General features: G+C 42.8%; 1 protein-coding gene across 2 annotated transcripts in view; it reads right to left on the reverse strand.

The window, feature by feature from the left end:
- Positions 1-12821, reverse strand: part of cul4a (cullin 4A) — a 53860-nt gene that overhangs the window by 30592 nt on the left and 10447 nt on the right. The window contains exons 3-5 of one of the 2 annotated variants that reach the window (XM_033032958.1): positions 9058-9161; positions 5314-5386; positions 5111-5184 (exon numbers count right to left, since the gene is read on the reverse strand). In XM_033032958.1, the coding sequence (XP_032888849.1) occupies positions 5111-5184; positions 5314-5386; positions 9058-9161 (251 nt within the window). The remainder of the gene's footprint in view (positions 1-5110; positions 5185-5313; positions 5387-9057; positions 9162-12821) is intronic. The other variant, XM_033032959.1, reaches the window with a different exon arrangement.

A 12821-nucleotide genomic window follows, 5' to 3' on the forward strand; every position in this document is an offset into this window, starting at 1 on the left:
TTTTGGTAATTTTCGTCTTATTCTCCCTTGTGTATAATTTTATATATAATATATTTTGTCACATGAGCAATAAATTAACCAATTTCTTAAGTGTTTATTTTATTTAAATTTTTGAACGTCCTAAAAATATGTAAAGAAAACTAGGCGGGAATATTACCACTGGCGTTGGAAAACCCTGCTATTAGAATGATAAAAAAACATTCCAACGTCTAAACACTGGGCTTCAGCCCCGTCTTACCCTTTCGGGCTTTGATTACTGCAGTTTTTTTCTTGGAAAACTAACCTTTTTTAGGTGTAAAAAAAATATATAAATATCTCAATAAATTAAGTAATTCATCCTTCATTCACCCCAAAATAATTTCATTTGCTCTTGGGTGAACCATCAACAGTTTAAGAAGCACTCGTCTAGAATGTACTCAAGAGTGTTGCGAGCACAATCTTCAGATTTAGAGACAAGAGTGCCTATCCCCAAGCTCTCTCTCCACTACATTGACGACTGCATAGGTGCTACCTCCTGCACCCATGCAGAGCTCATGGACTTAATTAACTTCATTGCCAATTTCCATCCTACACACAAATTCACTTGGACTATCTCTGACAACTCCCTCCCCTTTCTTGATTTCACCATCTCCATCACAGGAGACAGACTATCGACTGACGTCTAGAACAAACCTACTGACTCCCATAGCTATCCAGACTACACTTCGTCCCACCCTGCCTCCTGCAAAGACTCTATACCCGATTCCCAATTCCTCCGTCTCCACCACATCCGTGCCCGAGAGGAGGTGTTCCATACAAGGACATCCAAGACGTCCTCATTCTTTAGGGAACGGGAGTCCACCCTTCTATCATAGGAGAGGCCCTCACATGTCTCCATGGTATCCCGTGGCGCCGCTCTTGCTCCCCTTCCCCCCAGTCACAACAGGGACAGAGATACCCTAGTCCTCACCGTTCACTCATCAGCCGGCGCACACAACATATAACCCTCCAACATTTTCCCCACCTTCAACGGGATCCCACCATTGGTCACATCTTCACAACTCCACCCCTTTCCACAGAAACCATTCCCTCCGCAACTCCCTGGTGGACTCATCCCTTCCCATCCAACCTACCCCCTCCCCAGGTACCGCAGGAGATGCAACACCTGTCCCTGTCCAGGGACACCTGACAGTCCTTTCAGTTGAGGCAGAGGTTCACTTGCATCTCCTCCAATGTCATCCACTGTATTTATCGTTCTCAGTGGGGACTCCTATATATCGGCGAGACCAAGTGCAGCGTGGGTGATCATTTCGCTGAACACCTACGCTCTGTCCGCCGTGGCCTACGTGATCTCGCAGTGCCAGGCATTTAAACTCCCCTTTCCATTCCTATATGGACCTTTCTGTACTGGGCCTCCTCCACTGCCACCGAGGAAGTAACCCTGCATTCCCCCTCTCTCTGCCCCTCCCCCACCTCAGTCGTCCTGCCAGTTCCACTGTTCTTACCCATATATCCCTCCGTTATACTCTAAGCCAACAATGGACACATTGCGGGCTCCACCTTTCCTTGGTCATCGGCGCCGGCTCCGATTTGTTCTGAACCTTTTCATACCTCTAGTTTCCCTCTGTAGTAGCCATTTAGCTTATGTTATAACTAGATTTTGCCATAAATGCCATGTGCCTTTTCATGCCTTTTTTGATGATTTCACCTGGATAATGCCTTTTTCACGATCGAGTGCCTAAATCAGCCTTTTTTTGCCATTTTGCTCAAAGGTTGTGCTATTTTCTCTAGTTGTACCATGATTTCTTGGATCTTGGAAACTTTGTCATTCAGACCTTTTGGTCTGAACGAAATTTTGTTGCCTCGCAGTCATACATATAATAAAGTAACAAAACACACAATAAACACAAATTTAACATCCACCACAGTGAGTTCACCAGACACCTCCTCACTGTGAAGGAAGGCAAAAATCTTAAGTCTTTGTCTCTTCCCTCCTTGTTCTCCCTCTGCGCTGAGGCGATCCAGGCCTCCGATGTTGTGAACCCCACCGGGTGATAATACTTTAGTCCCGCGGCTCAACCGTACTTCGCGAACGGGCCGGTTCAATCTCCGCGGCCCGGGGTGGTCGAAGCTGCCACCCTCCAGTCCAGCGGAAGAAGCTGTTGCCACGGGAGCTCCAGAAAAACATGTCACCAACCTGTAACCTGCGAGCTCCCGACGATGTCGTCTACTGGGCCCGCGGCCGAACCTCCGAAGTCGGGTCGCTGCCGCCATCAATTTCAATGACGTTTTCTACGTTAACACATTAATATTAATGTTATTATTAACGTGTTAACATAGTACAACTTACAAGAAAATTTCCACCACCGGGGCGAAACCGGGGGCGTCACCGTCGGTCATTCATTCGTTTTTGCCGCTGCCCGCTGGTTCAACCTTCTCCAAGATCTATTTAAGAAAGAACTGCAGATGCTGGAAAATCGTAGGTAGACAAAAAATGCTGGAGAAACTCAGCAGGTGAGGCAGCATCTATGGAGAAAAGGAATAGGCGAGGTGTCTGGTTGAGACCCTTCTTCAGACTGATGTGGAGGGGGGGGGGGGGGAGTTGGGAAAAAGAAAGGAAGAGGCAGAGACAGTAAGACTAGAAGGAGAACTGGAAAGGGTGAGGGGGAGGAGGGAGAAGACAAGGCCTATCTAAAATTAGAGAAGTCAATGTTGATATCGCTGGGGTGTAGACTACACAAGCGAAATACCCAAGCTTGTCTCCTCCCTACATTTACTGCTGGCTCCAGTCGCAAATCTGAGTTTTCGAGTGGTCTGTGCAAGGCATTCATTGATGCTGGAATTCCATTTGAAAATTGGAAAACAAATCTCTCAGAGTTTTTTCGAGAAATACACAGAGGAACATATACCAAGCGAGTCATAATTACGGAAAAATTATATTGACATCAACTTCAACATTGTTGTGCAGAAAATTAGAGTTGAAGTTGCATGCAACATAATATGGATCTCAATAGACGAAACATCCGATGTTGTGAGGAGATATGTTGCCAATGTGGTCATTGGTACACTGGAGGCAGGTCAACCATCAAAGGAGTATTTGTTGCCATTGGAAGTTTTGAAGAAGTCAAACAGCTCAACTATTACTCAGTTGTTTACATATTCACTTGCTGATCTTTGGCCAGAATATATAAAACACGAGAATGTTCTTCTGTTTGTGACTGATGCAGCTCCGAACATGAAAAAAGCTGCTCGTGCTCTTAAAGTTTTATTCCCCCAAAATGTTGCATTTGACATGCTTAGTTCAAGGACTTCATAGAATTGCCAAGCACATACATAGTTTGTTTCCAAATGTCGATCGCCTAGTTTCCAATGTCAAGAAAATCTTCCTCAAAGCATATTCAAGGAAATGGCACCCGAGAATCCGATACCTCCTCAGCCTGTTTTGACCAGGTGGGGTACATGGCTCTCTGCTGTACTCTACTATGCTGCAAATTTCAAAAACATAAAATAATTTGTCAACTGTTTTGAAGAGGAATCTGCTGCAGTCAGGATCGTCAGTGAAATCATGCAGAAAAAGTTCCTCCACCGCGATCTTGTGTTTATTGCTTCCAATTTTGCAAACTTCCCACAAGCTATCACTTCCCTTGAGAAATGTGGCAAAACATTAGTGAAAAACTTGCAGGTTTTCAACAAAGTAACTGACGATAGCCATATAATTCCTGACGATGTAGGTAAAGATATGCAAGGAAAATGTGAGAGAGTGATTTTAGCTAACAAAGTTCTTGAAGAAATACAAAACATAGCTAAAGTTCTCAAAGGTAGTTGTAATGCACAATATATCGACATGAATATAGAGTCTGTAGCTTGTTTTGGGTATGCACCAGTGACCTCAGCTGAGGTAGAAATAAGTTTTTCACAACTGAAGCATATTCTGTCTGCGCGGCGGCATAATTTAACACCAGATAATTTGAAAAAATGTGCAACCAGGCAACTTTGGTCATTTAATGTAGAATACCTTTATATTATCATTTTTAACCATATTATGGGGGTGTAAATACATGCCAATTTTATGCCTTTTTTTGTCAATAAGTGCCTTTTCATGCCTTTTTTGCAATTTTATTTTGCCTTTTTGCCTGCCTATTTCAGAGTTTTTTAGCGCCTAAACATCCTGGCTCTAGTTATAACAATAACCAGTTGCCTTTAAATTTTATCTGCCTGTAATTGTGTGGGTGGGATTTATACGGAGTCTGAGGCGTGTTTGTGGCGGGGATTCTCGCGGAGGTTTAGTTTAGTTCGATGAAGGTCATGGGGGAGACATAGTTTTTGACCATGCACGAGCATGACCACGAGTATGATTGAAATGTACTTATACAAGAAGAAACCTTCATCTCATTATCTTACTGTTTGTACTACTACAATAAAGAAATTATTTATCAAGAGACTGTTTTCGGAAGATTTATCTTTCGACGGCATTGAATGTCTCGTGGAGAGCTCGTGAGTGCGTTTACATTAACTTCTGATCCTCGGTCATCAATTAAAGTGACTATCAGGACTAAATCCTTGAGACAATGTAAAATCTGTCACTACACCCTCCCTCCTGACTCAGTCTGAAGAAGGGTTTTGACCTATTCCTTTTCTCCAGGGATGCTGCCAGTTACTCCAGCATTTTGGGTCTATCGTCATTCGCCATGGGCCCAAGGCTTCAACTACACACATTGATGAGTTAGTTATAACTGCATCATATTTTGTGCTTTGGGTATGTTCCCATAGATATCAGCATCATTTTTTGAGAGCTACAAACAAACCACATTTGCTAGGAATTGGTTTAACAATTTGCATTTAAATACATAATTCAACTTGATAAACCAGAATGAGGCATTTTTAACCAAGTGATGTCATAAGATATGAGCAGCACAATTAATTTAATAATTGCTTTGAAAACGATTTCATACACCAGAGGTAATCCTTAATTTCTAACAAAAGTTAGTTGTATCTGGGGCAGGCAGAATAATGCATCATGATGTGCATTCAGATGTTGAGTGTATCAGCTCAAATGCTCAAGGTTAACAGTCGAACAGTCCAGAGCACACTAAAGACTCGTGGCACACTGCCCTCTTTGCATTGCACTCACCAGATAGATGGAAGCATTGAACTCTGGAGGACATAGGTTCGGTCAAGAAACAGGAAAATACTCCGGATCATTATCTGCAGATGAATAGAAACAAAATAAACAAATACGATCATGCAACAAGTAAATATTATTATATTCCAAAACACAAGGGCAAACATTCCCCAAGAATAGAAATGTGTGGTATTCAAGGGGGACTAACTTACCATTTGTCGACAATGATCCTGCCAACATTTGTTAATCTTCTTCAAAAACAGACTGCTATCCAGTGAATCCGTGGTAAACAAAGTTAAGGAACAATATCGTAATAACTCCGGTTAACAATGTTATAACTCATTAATGACTTCACTCATCAGTGTGGCACTGCTCCTTAGTAATACACCAGCTCGAATCACCAACGTTTATACATGCACCATCATTTTTAAAGAACATAAAATCTAAATGTATTGAGCTGAAAACTACTTCAGCCCCAAATATATTCCATGGCTCTACTTCCACCTCTGGTCCTCAGAATTCCAGAGACCTGTGAACCTCAGCGAGAATTTAAAAAAGCCTTGTTGCAGGTTATCTCACAGCTTATGTTTAAACAGTAATCCTTAGCTCAAGATTCTCCCATGAGGAAATGTCTTTTTCACTTCCAATCTGTCAAGCCCCCTCAGGACCGAATGTTTCAATCAAGCCCTATGTAACTCTTCTAGTACAAGTCTCAACTGTTGTATCTGGGGCAGGCAGAATAAAGCACCATGATGTGCATTCAGATGTTGAGTGTATCAGCTCAAATGCTCAAGGTTAACAGTCGAACAGTCCAGAGCACACTAAAGACTCGTGGCGCACTGCCCTTTCAACCTTTCCCTATAAGGCAACCTGCCATTCCAGCCATCTGTCCATAAACTTTCTCTGAACTCCTTCTAACACATTAACATCTTTCCTTAAATAAGGAGACCAACACTGTACACAGAATTCCAGAAGTGGTGCAAATCAATGCCCTATATAATTGTAGCATCATAACCTCCCCATCTTTGCATCAATTCCCCACACAATAAATGATAACATTATGTTAGTTTTCCGAATTACTAGCTATACAAGCTTACTGACTTTAGCAAATCATACACGAGAACACCCAAATCCCTCTGCAGCTTGGAACTTTAACTCTCAGCATTTAGAAAATGATTCTTTTTTCCTGTCAATAAAGACAATTTCACAATTTCATTAATTGTACTCTATAGGACAGACCTTTGCCCACCCACTTAACCTATCTACATCCCTTAACAGATTCCTGAAGCCCACTCATACTTAACTTTGAGTCATCAGAAAATGTAGCAAACTCGGCAACCATGCCTTTGCTGCCTCATTCCAGGTCGTCATCCAAGTTGTTAACAGTTGAGACAACAGTAATCATCCCAATGGCATGCTCCCTCGTCACATCTTAACAAGCAGAAAAAGACTGATTTGTGCTTGCTCTGGTTCTTGTTAGCTAGCCAGCCCTCTGTCCACACCAACATGTTATTTCCTTTTATTTTCTGGAACATCCTTTTGGAAATGTCAGTACCTCCACCCATTCCAGAGACATGTTATTTCTTCAAAGAGCTTCAATAAATTGTCCAAGCCTGATTTGCTTTTCACAAAACCATGCTGACATTGCCAGATTACCTTATTTTTAAATATATAAATGTAATGACTTGAATAATGGCTTCCAACATTTTGCAGGCAGTCCTCGGGTTACTAGTTCTATTATTTTCTGTTCTGAAGAAGGGTCTCATCCAGAAACATCACCCATTCCTTCTCTCCAGAGATGCTGCCTATCCCGCTGAGTTACTCCAGCTTTTTGTGTCTATCTTCTATTCTTGAGAACTGTTTGTAACCTGAACTGTTTTTAAGTTAGAAGGTGATCAAAATCACTGTGTAGGATAGGATCAGTTGTGAGGGGAGAGCGAGGGAATAATGGCCATCAACTGGCCTCACTCAGTGAGTAAGTCTGTTCAGTGGTCCCTTGGACAGAGAAAGCACATAGAAGTGTCCTCTTCACACTGGCAGTAGATGTTAAATTAAGTGGCTTACAATTTCCTGCTCTCTGTCTCCCTCTCTTTTTGAAAAAAGGAATTATATTTGCTATTTTCCATTCTAATTGAATCATCACAATATCTCAGGGATTTCTTAAATCAAAAATATATTAGCTATCTCAATAGCTTCTTTTAAGATCATGGGATGGACATTCAAGAGCTGGAGACTCATTAGTTGGCAGATTCAACTAATTATTTAGAACTACTTCCCCAGTGCTCGTAATCTTCCCGCGTTCCTGCCTCCCTTCCAAGGCACGGATATTTCTGGGATGTTAACCTTAAAAATGAAGTCTAATGCAAAATATCAGTTTAGTTCATCTGCCATCTCTTTGTCTTACATTATTAATTTGTCAAACACACTGAGACAGCAAGTCTCAACTCGCCAAACAAACTAGTGGACCAAAGCTTTTAAAAATAATCTTCTTTAATATACAAACTGGAGTTTGCATCTTGGTGTGACTGCTCCTTATAGAGTGTATGAAAGGAAGGTAGATTTGGGCTGAGCAGCCGTGTGAAGGCCAAGTAAAGTGTGTTGACTAAGTGTGATGTTTTAGTTTGAGAGGCTTTGATGCTGAGGATGACTGCGAAATAAGGTAGTCTCTTTTTTCCTCACCACGACATACTGCAGTAAATATGGTGGTAAGGGCAGTTGTATGCTCCTCGTGCAGGATGTGGGAAGCCAGAGGACTACATCTATCCAGCTACAATTCCTTACAGATCGCGTTAGGGCACTGGACTAACAGCCAGATGACATCAGGATCATCCGGGAGATTGAGGTCATAGATAGGAGTTACAATGAGGTGGACGTGCCTTAGGTAGGGGCAGAAAAGTAGAAGGGTGATCACCAGGAAAGGGATTAAGCACAGAATACTGGAGTCACCTGTGGCCATAGTGGGGAAGGGTGAAGTCAGGCAGAGCCATAGTGGTAGGAGACACGTTAGTTAGGAGCACAGACAGGAGATTCTGAGGCAGCAATTAAGAATCCAGGATGATGTGTTGTCTCCCTGGTGCCAGGTCACATAGAAGCTGCATCACAAACTCAAGGGGAAGGGCGAGCAGCCAGAAGTCGTGCGTTGGCACAAATGACATAGGTAGGAAACGGGTCGAGGTCCTGCAAAATGAATATAGGGAGTTCAGCAAAAGATTAAAAACCAGGACCTCCAGGGTGGTAATCTCTGAATTATTCCAAGTGCTATGTGTCAGTGAGGGTGAGAATAGTGAATTAATACAGATGACTACATGGATGAGGAGTTGGTGCACGAGGGGGAGGAAGAGAGAGGGAGGGAGAGGGAGAGAGGGAAACACTCTTCAGCCCATCAGGTTATTTAATTTTACTAAGTAGAATTTGCAGTACACAGTATTATGTGACCACCTAACTAATGAATTCTCCAATGAAAATGGCGCTTTTCGCTTCCTTGCTGTGTCTCAGAGCCAGGTCTGGGCGCCACATAGGTCTGGGCGCCACATGCTTGACTGCTGCTGCTCTCCATGATCGGACACCCCCCTCAACAATACCCAAAGGGTAATTCTGTTGTTGTGGGGGAATTGCCCTTGGGGACTACTGCACAGTCTGCCTACTCCCTTTTCCGGTGGTCACATATCTACTGCGCACAGCAAATTCTACATAGTTAGTGAATCTGGCTCAATATTTCAATAAAATAACCTTATTTGAAACCTGGGTTCATTTAAAAAGTGTTTTTTTTTCCAAAAAAGGATCAAAACCGATACACGTTTAATCACAGTATCCTATTGACATTTTAACAATTTTAGCAGACATGGATGTATTTTTCACTGTAACAATTGTACTTACCTGAGATTTAACACAATTCAAGCTAAAACACTCACAGCTAAATGGGGGGCTAAGTAAATCATGGCCAAATAAAAGGATATTCTCGGAATTGTTGAATCTGTGCCTTGACGTGGTCTTCACACACCTGTCGCAGTTGTTTATATAGCGTTGCTGACACCTTATAAGAACACAGATTCTCAACAGCCTGTGTAAAACAAAATAATCCATTATACGAGTCAGATTCCAATCTCAATGTGCCCTGGAGATGTGCAAATGAACAGTCACACAACCATGGCTCAACCCAACAGTGCCAAAATTATAGGATCTAGTAATGTGCAGAGAAATGGTTTATTAAGTGAGGCTAAAAAGATCTCAACTAGATAATTCTCTACTTTTTGTGGTTTGGCACTGCTCAAAACTTTACACCACCACTTCACAAAAATCACATTTTTAAGAGTCTAATTTTAGACTCCGAGCATGGAAACATGTCCATGAGACCAATTCATTCGTGAAAAGTCAGCTTGGTTTGACTTCTCCAATTTCAGGCAGTCCTTGCTTTTTCCCTCCTTCCCCATCCCTTCCCAGCTCTCCCACAGCCTACTGTCTCCGCCTCTTCCTTTCTTTCCCCCCCCCCCCCCCCCCCCCCACCTCCACATCAGTCTGAAGAAGGGTCTTGACCCAAAACATAACCTATTCCTTCGCTCCATAGCCTCACTCGCTGAGTTTCTCCAGCATTTTTGTCTAGCTTGGTTTAGGATGTGGGAGATGGGTGTCTATTGTGAATCAGATTGAGTTTTTTGAAGTTACCAAAAAGCTTGACATGGGAAAAGTCAGAGGTTGCATATATGGACTTCAGCAAGGCATTGGATAAGATACTGCATGCTACAGATACAGTGGTCAAGAAGACTTTCAGTACATTGCCCTTCATCAGTCAAGGCATTGAGTATACAGTGCCCTCCATAAGAGTGTTTTTATACATTTTGGTTTCACCATGTAGACATTACAGCTGTGTTTATACATAGTCCCCCCATTTCATCTTTGGGACACATGGCTTCACAGGTGTTTGCAATCGTTCAGGTGTGTTTAAATGCCTCCTTAATGCAGGTATAAGAGAGCTCTCAGTACCTAGTCTTTCCTCCAGTCTTTCCATCACCTTTGGAAACCTTTATTGCTGTTTATCAACATGAGGACCAAAGTTGTGCCAATGAAAGTCAAAGAAGTCATGATGAGACTGAGAAACAAGAATAGAACTGTTAGAGACCTTAGGTTTACCAAAATCAACTGTTTGGAACATCATTAAGAAGAAAGAGAGCACTGGTGAGCTTACTAATCGCAAAGGGACTGGCAGGCCAAGGAAGACCTCCACAGCTGATGACAGAAGAATTCGCTCTATAATTAAAAAAAATCCCCAAACAGCTGCCCGACAGATCAGAAACACTCTTCAGGAGTCAGGTCTGAATTTGTCAATGACCACTGTCCGCAGAAGACCTCGTGAATAGAAATACAGAGGCTACACTGCAAGATGCAAACCATTGGTTAGCCGCAAAAATATGATGGCCAGGTTACAGTTTGCCAATGAATACTTAAAAGAGTAAACACAGTTCTGGAAAAAGGTCTTGTAGACAGATGAGACAAAGATTAACTTATATCAGAGTGATGGCCAGAGCAAAGTGAGGAGAGAAGGAACTGCCCAAGATCCAAACCTTATCTGTGGGGGTGTTATGGCCTGGGCATCTATTGCTGCTGAAGGTACTGGCTCACTTATCTTCATTGATAATACAACTGTTGATGGTAGCAGCATCTGAACTGTATAGACACATACTATCTGCTCAAGTTCAAACAAATCCCTCAAAACTCATTGGCCGGCAGTTCATTCTACAGCAAGCCAATGATCCCAAACATAATGCTAAAGCAACAAAGGAGTTTTTCAAAGCTAAAAAATTGTAAATTCTTGAGTGGCCAAGTCAATCATGGTTTGTGCAATTTCTTGCGGTCTTGAAGGTGTCCCCAAACCAGCATGTGATGCATCCCAATAAAATGTTTGCTACAGCACAACTGTAGAGGTTGATGAGGTTTGTTGGGAACATGCCAAACATCTTAAGCCTTCTAAAGAAGTAAAGGCATTGTGTGCTTTCTTGGTCATTACTTCGACATGGCTGGTTCTCGATTTCCCTGCTCTGGGCAAGAGATTCTGTGCATCTAACTGATCTATTCCTCCCATTTTTTTATACATCTCTATGTATAAAAATCAGCCCCCATCCTCCTGCATGCCAGGGAATAGAGTCCCAGCCTGCTCAACCTTTCCCTGTAGATCAGTCCCTCATGTCCTGGCAACAGCCTTGTAAATCTTCTCTGCACTCTTTCCAAATTGACATCTTTGCTATAACATAGTGCCCAGAACTGAACACAATACTCTAAATGCAGCCTCACCAACATCTTATATAACTGCAACATGACCTCCCAATTTCTATGCTCAATACTCTGACTGATGAAGGCCAACATGCCAAAAGCCTTTTTTGACCATCCTATCTACCTGCGATGTCATCTTTAAGGAACTATGAATGGGCCGCGGAACCGGGGGGAGGGAGTGTAACCATACTGTAACTGCAGAAAAAAAATTCCCGATGTTGGGGGAGTCCACAAACAGGGGTCACAGTTTAAGAATAAGGGGTAGGCCATTTAGTACTAAGATGAGGACAAACTGTCCCATCCATGTATCAGTCTAACTGTTTCTTAAATGTTGGGATAGTCCCTGCCTCAACTACCTCCTCTGGCAGCTTGTTCCAAACACCCACCACCCTTTGTGTGGAAACAATTACCCCTCAGATTCCTATGAAATCTTTTCCCCTTCACCTTAAATCTGTCCTCTGGTCCTCGATTCACCTACTCTGGGCAAGAGACTCAGTGCATTTAGATGGGGGATATATCCCCCCACTTTTTGAGGTGGGCGATATGGCTTGTATTATTACCTCCCATATTTTGGAGGTCGAGCAATAATAAAAATAATAATCACCTGCTCCTATCTCATGTAGGCCCTACATTATCTCAAAATACTTCAAACAAAAAACATTGAAATCATACTTCTACAATGCACTAAAACACGATTTCAACACATAAACTTTCAAAAAGTCCCTACACCCCCCCCCCCCCCCCACCCCCCACTTGGTCGCTCCACTCCCTTGCCGGGTACCCCCAAGGCCAGTGATCAGTGATCGCTCAGCCCCCCCACTTTCAAAAACGCTTCGCAACCTCTGCTATGTACCTGCACTCCGAGATCCCTCTGCTCTACAACACTTCCCAGAGCCATACCATTCACTGTGTAGGTCCTCCCTAGGTTAGACTTTCCAAAATGCAACACCTCTCATATCTCTGTATTAAATTGCATCAACCATTCCTCAGCCCACCTGGCCAACCGATCAAAATCCTGCTGCAATTTTTGACAAACAACTTCGCGATCTGCATTACCACTCACTTTTGTATCATCTGTAAATTTGCTAATCTTGTCATGTACATTTTCATCCAAATCATTGATATAGATGACAAACAGTAATGGGCAAAGATTATAGAGCAGAGCAAGATAGACCACTCCTCCAAAATCCAATGGGCTGACGTGTAGTACGTAACGGAACGTCACGGCCGCCATTTGTTTATGCCAAACGCGACATCTTTGGTAGCGGGGACGGACTCCACAGTTATACAATCTGCTCTTACATCAGGTCGCAGGGAAAAGCAAAGATATTAGAGGCTCCTCTAGTATCTTTGGGGGAAAGAGGACGTTTCCTGCACTCCTGAGTTGATCCAGGACTGATTCTCGGTCCCCCCGATACCAGATGAAGGCGGTCGGCGGGAGAGCCTCAAGCGTCTG

This window comes from Amblyraja radiata, chromosome 14 (genome assembly GCF_010909765.2).
Source record: "Amblyraja radiata isolate CabotCenter1 chromosome 14, sAmbRad1.1.pri, whole genome shotgun sequence".
Taxonomy (NCBI): domain Eukaryota; kingdom Metazoa; phylum Chordata; class Chondrichthyes; order Rajiformes; family Rajidae; genus Amblyraja; species Amblyraja radiata.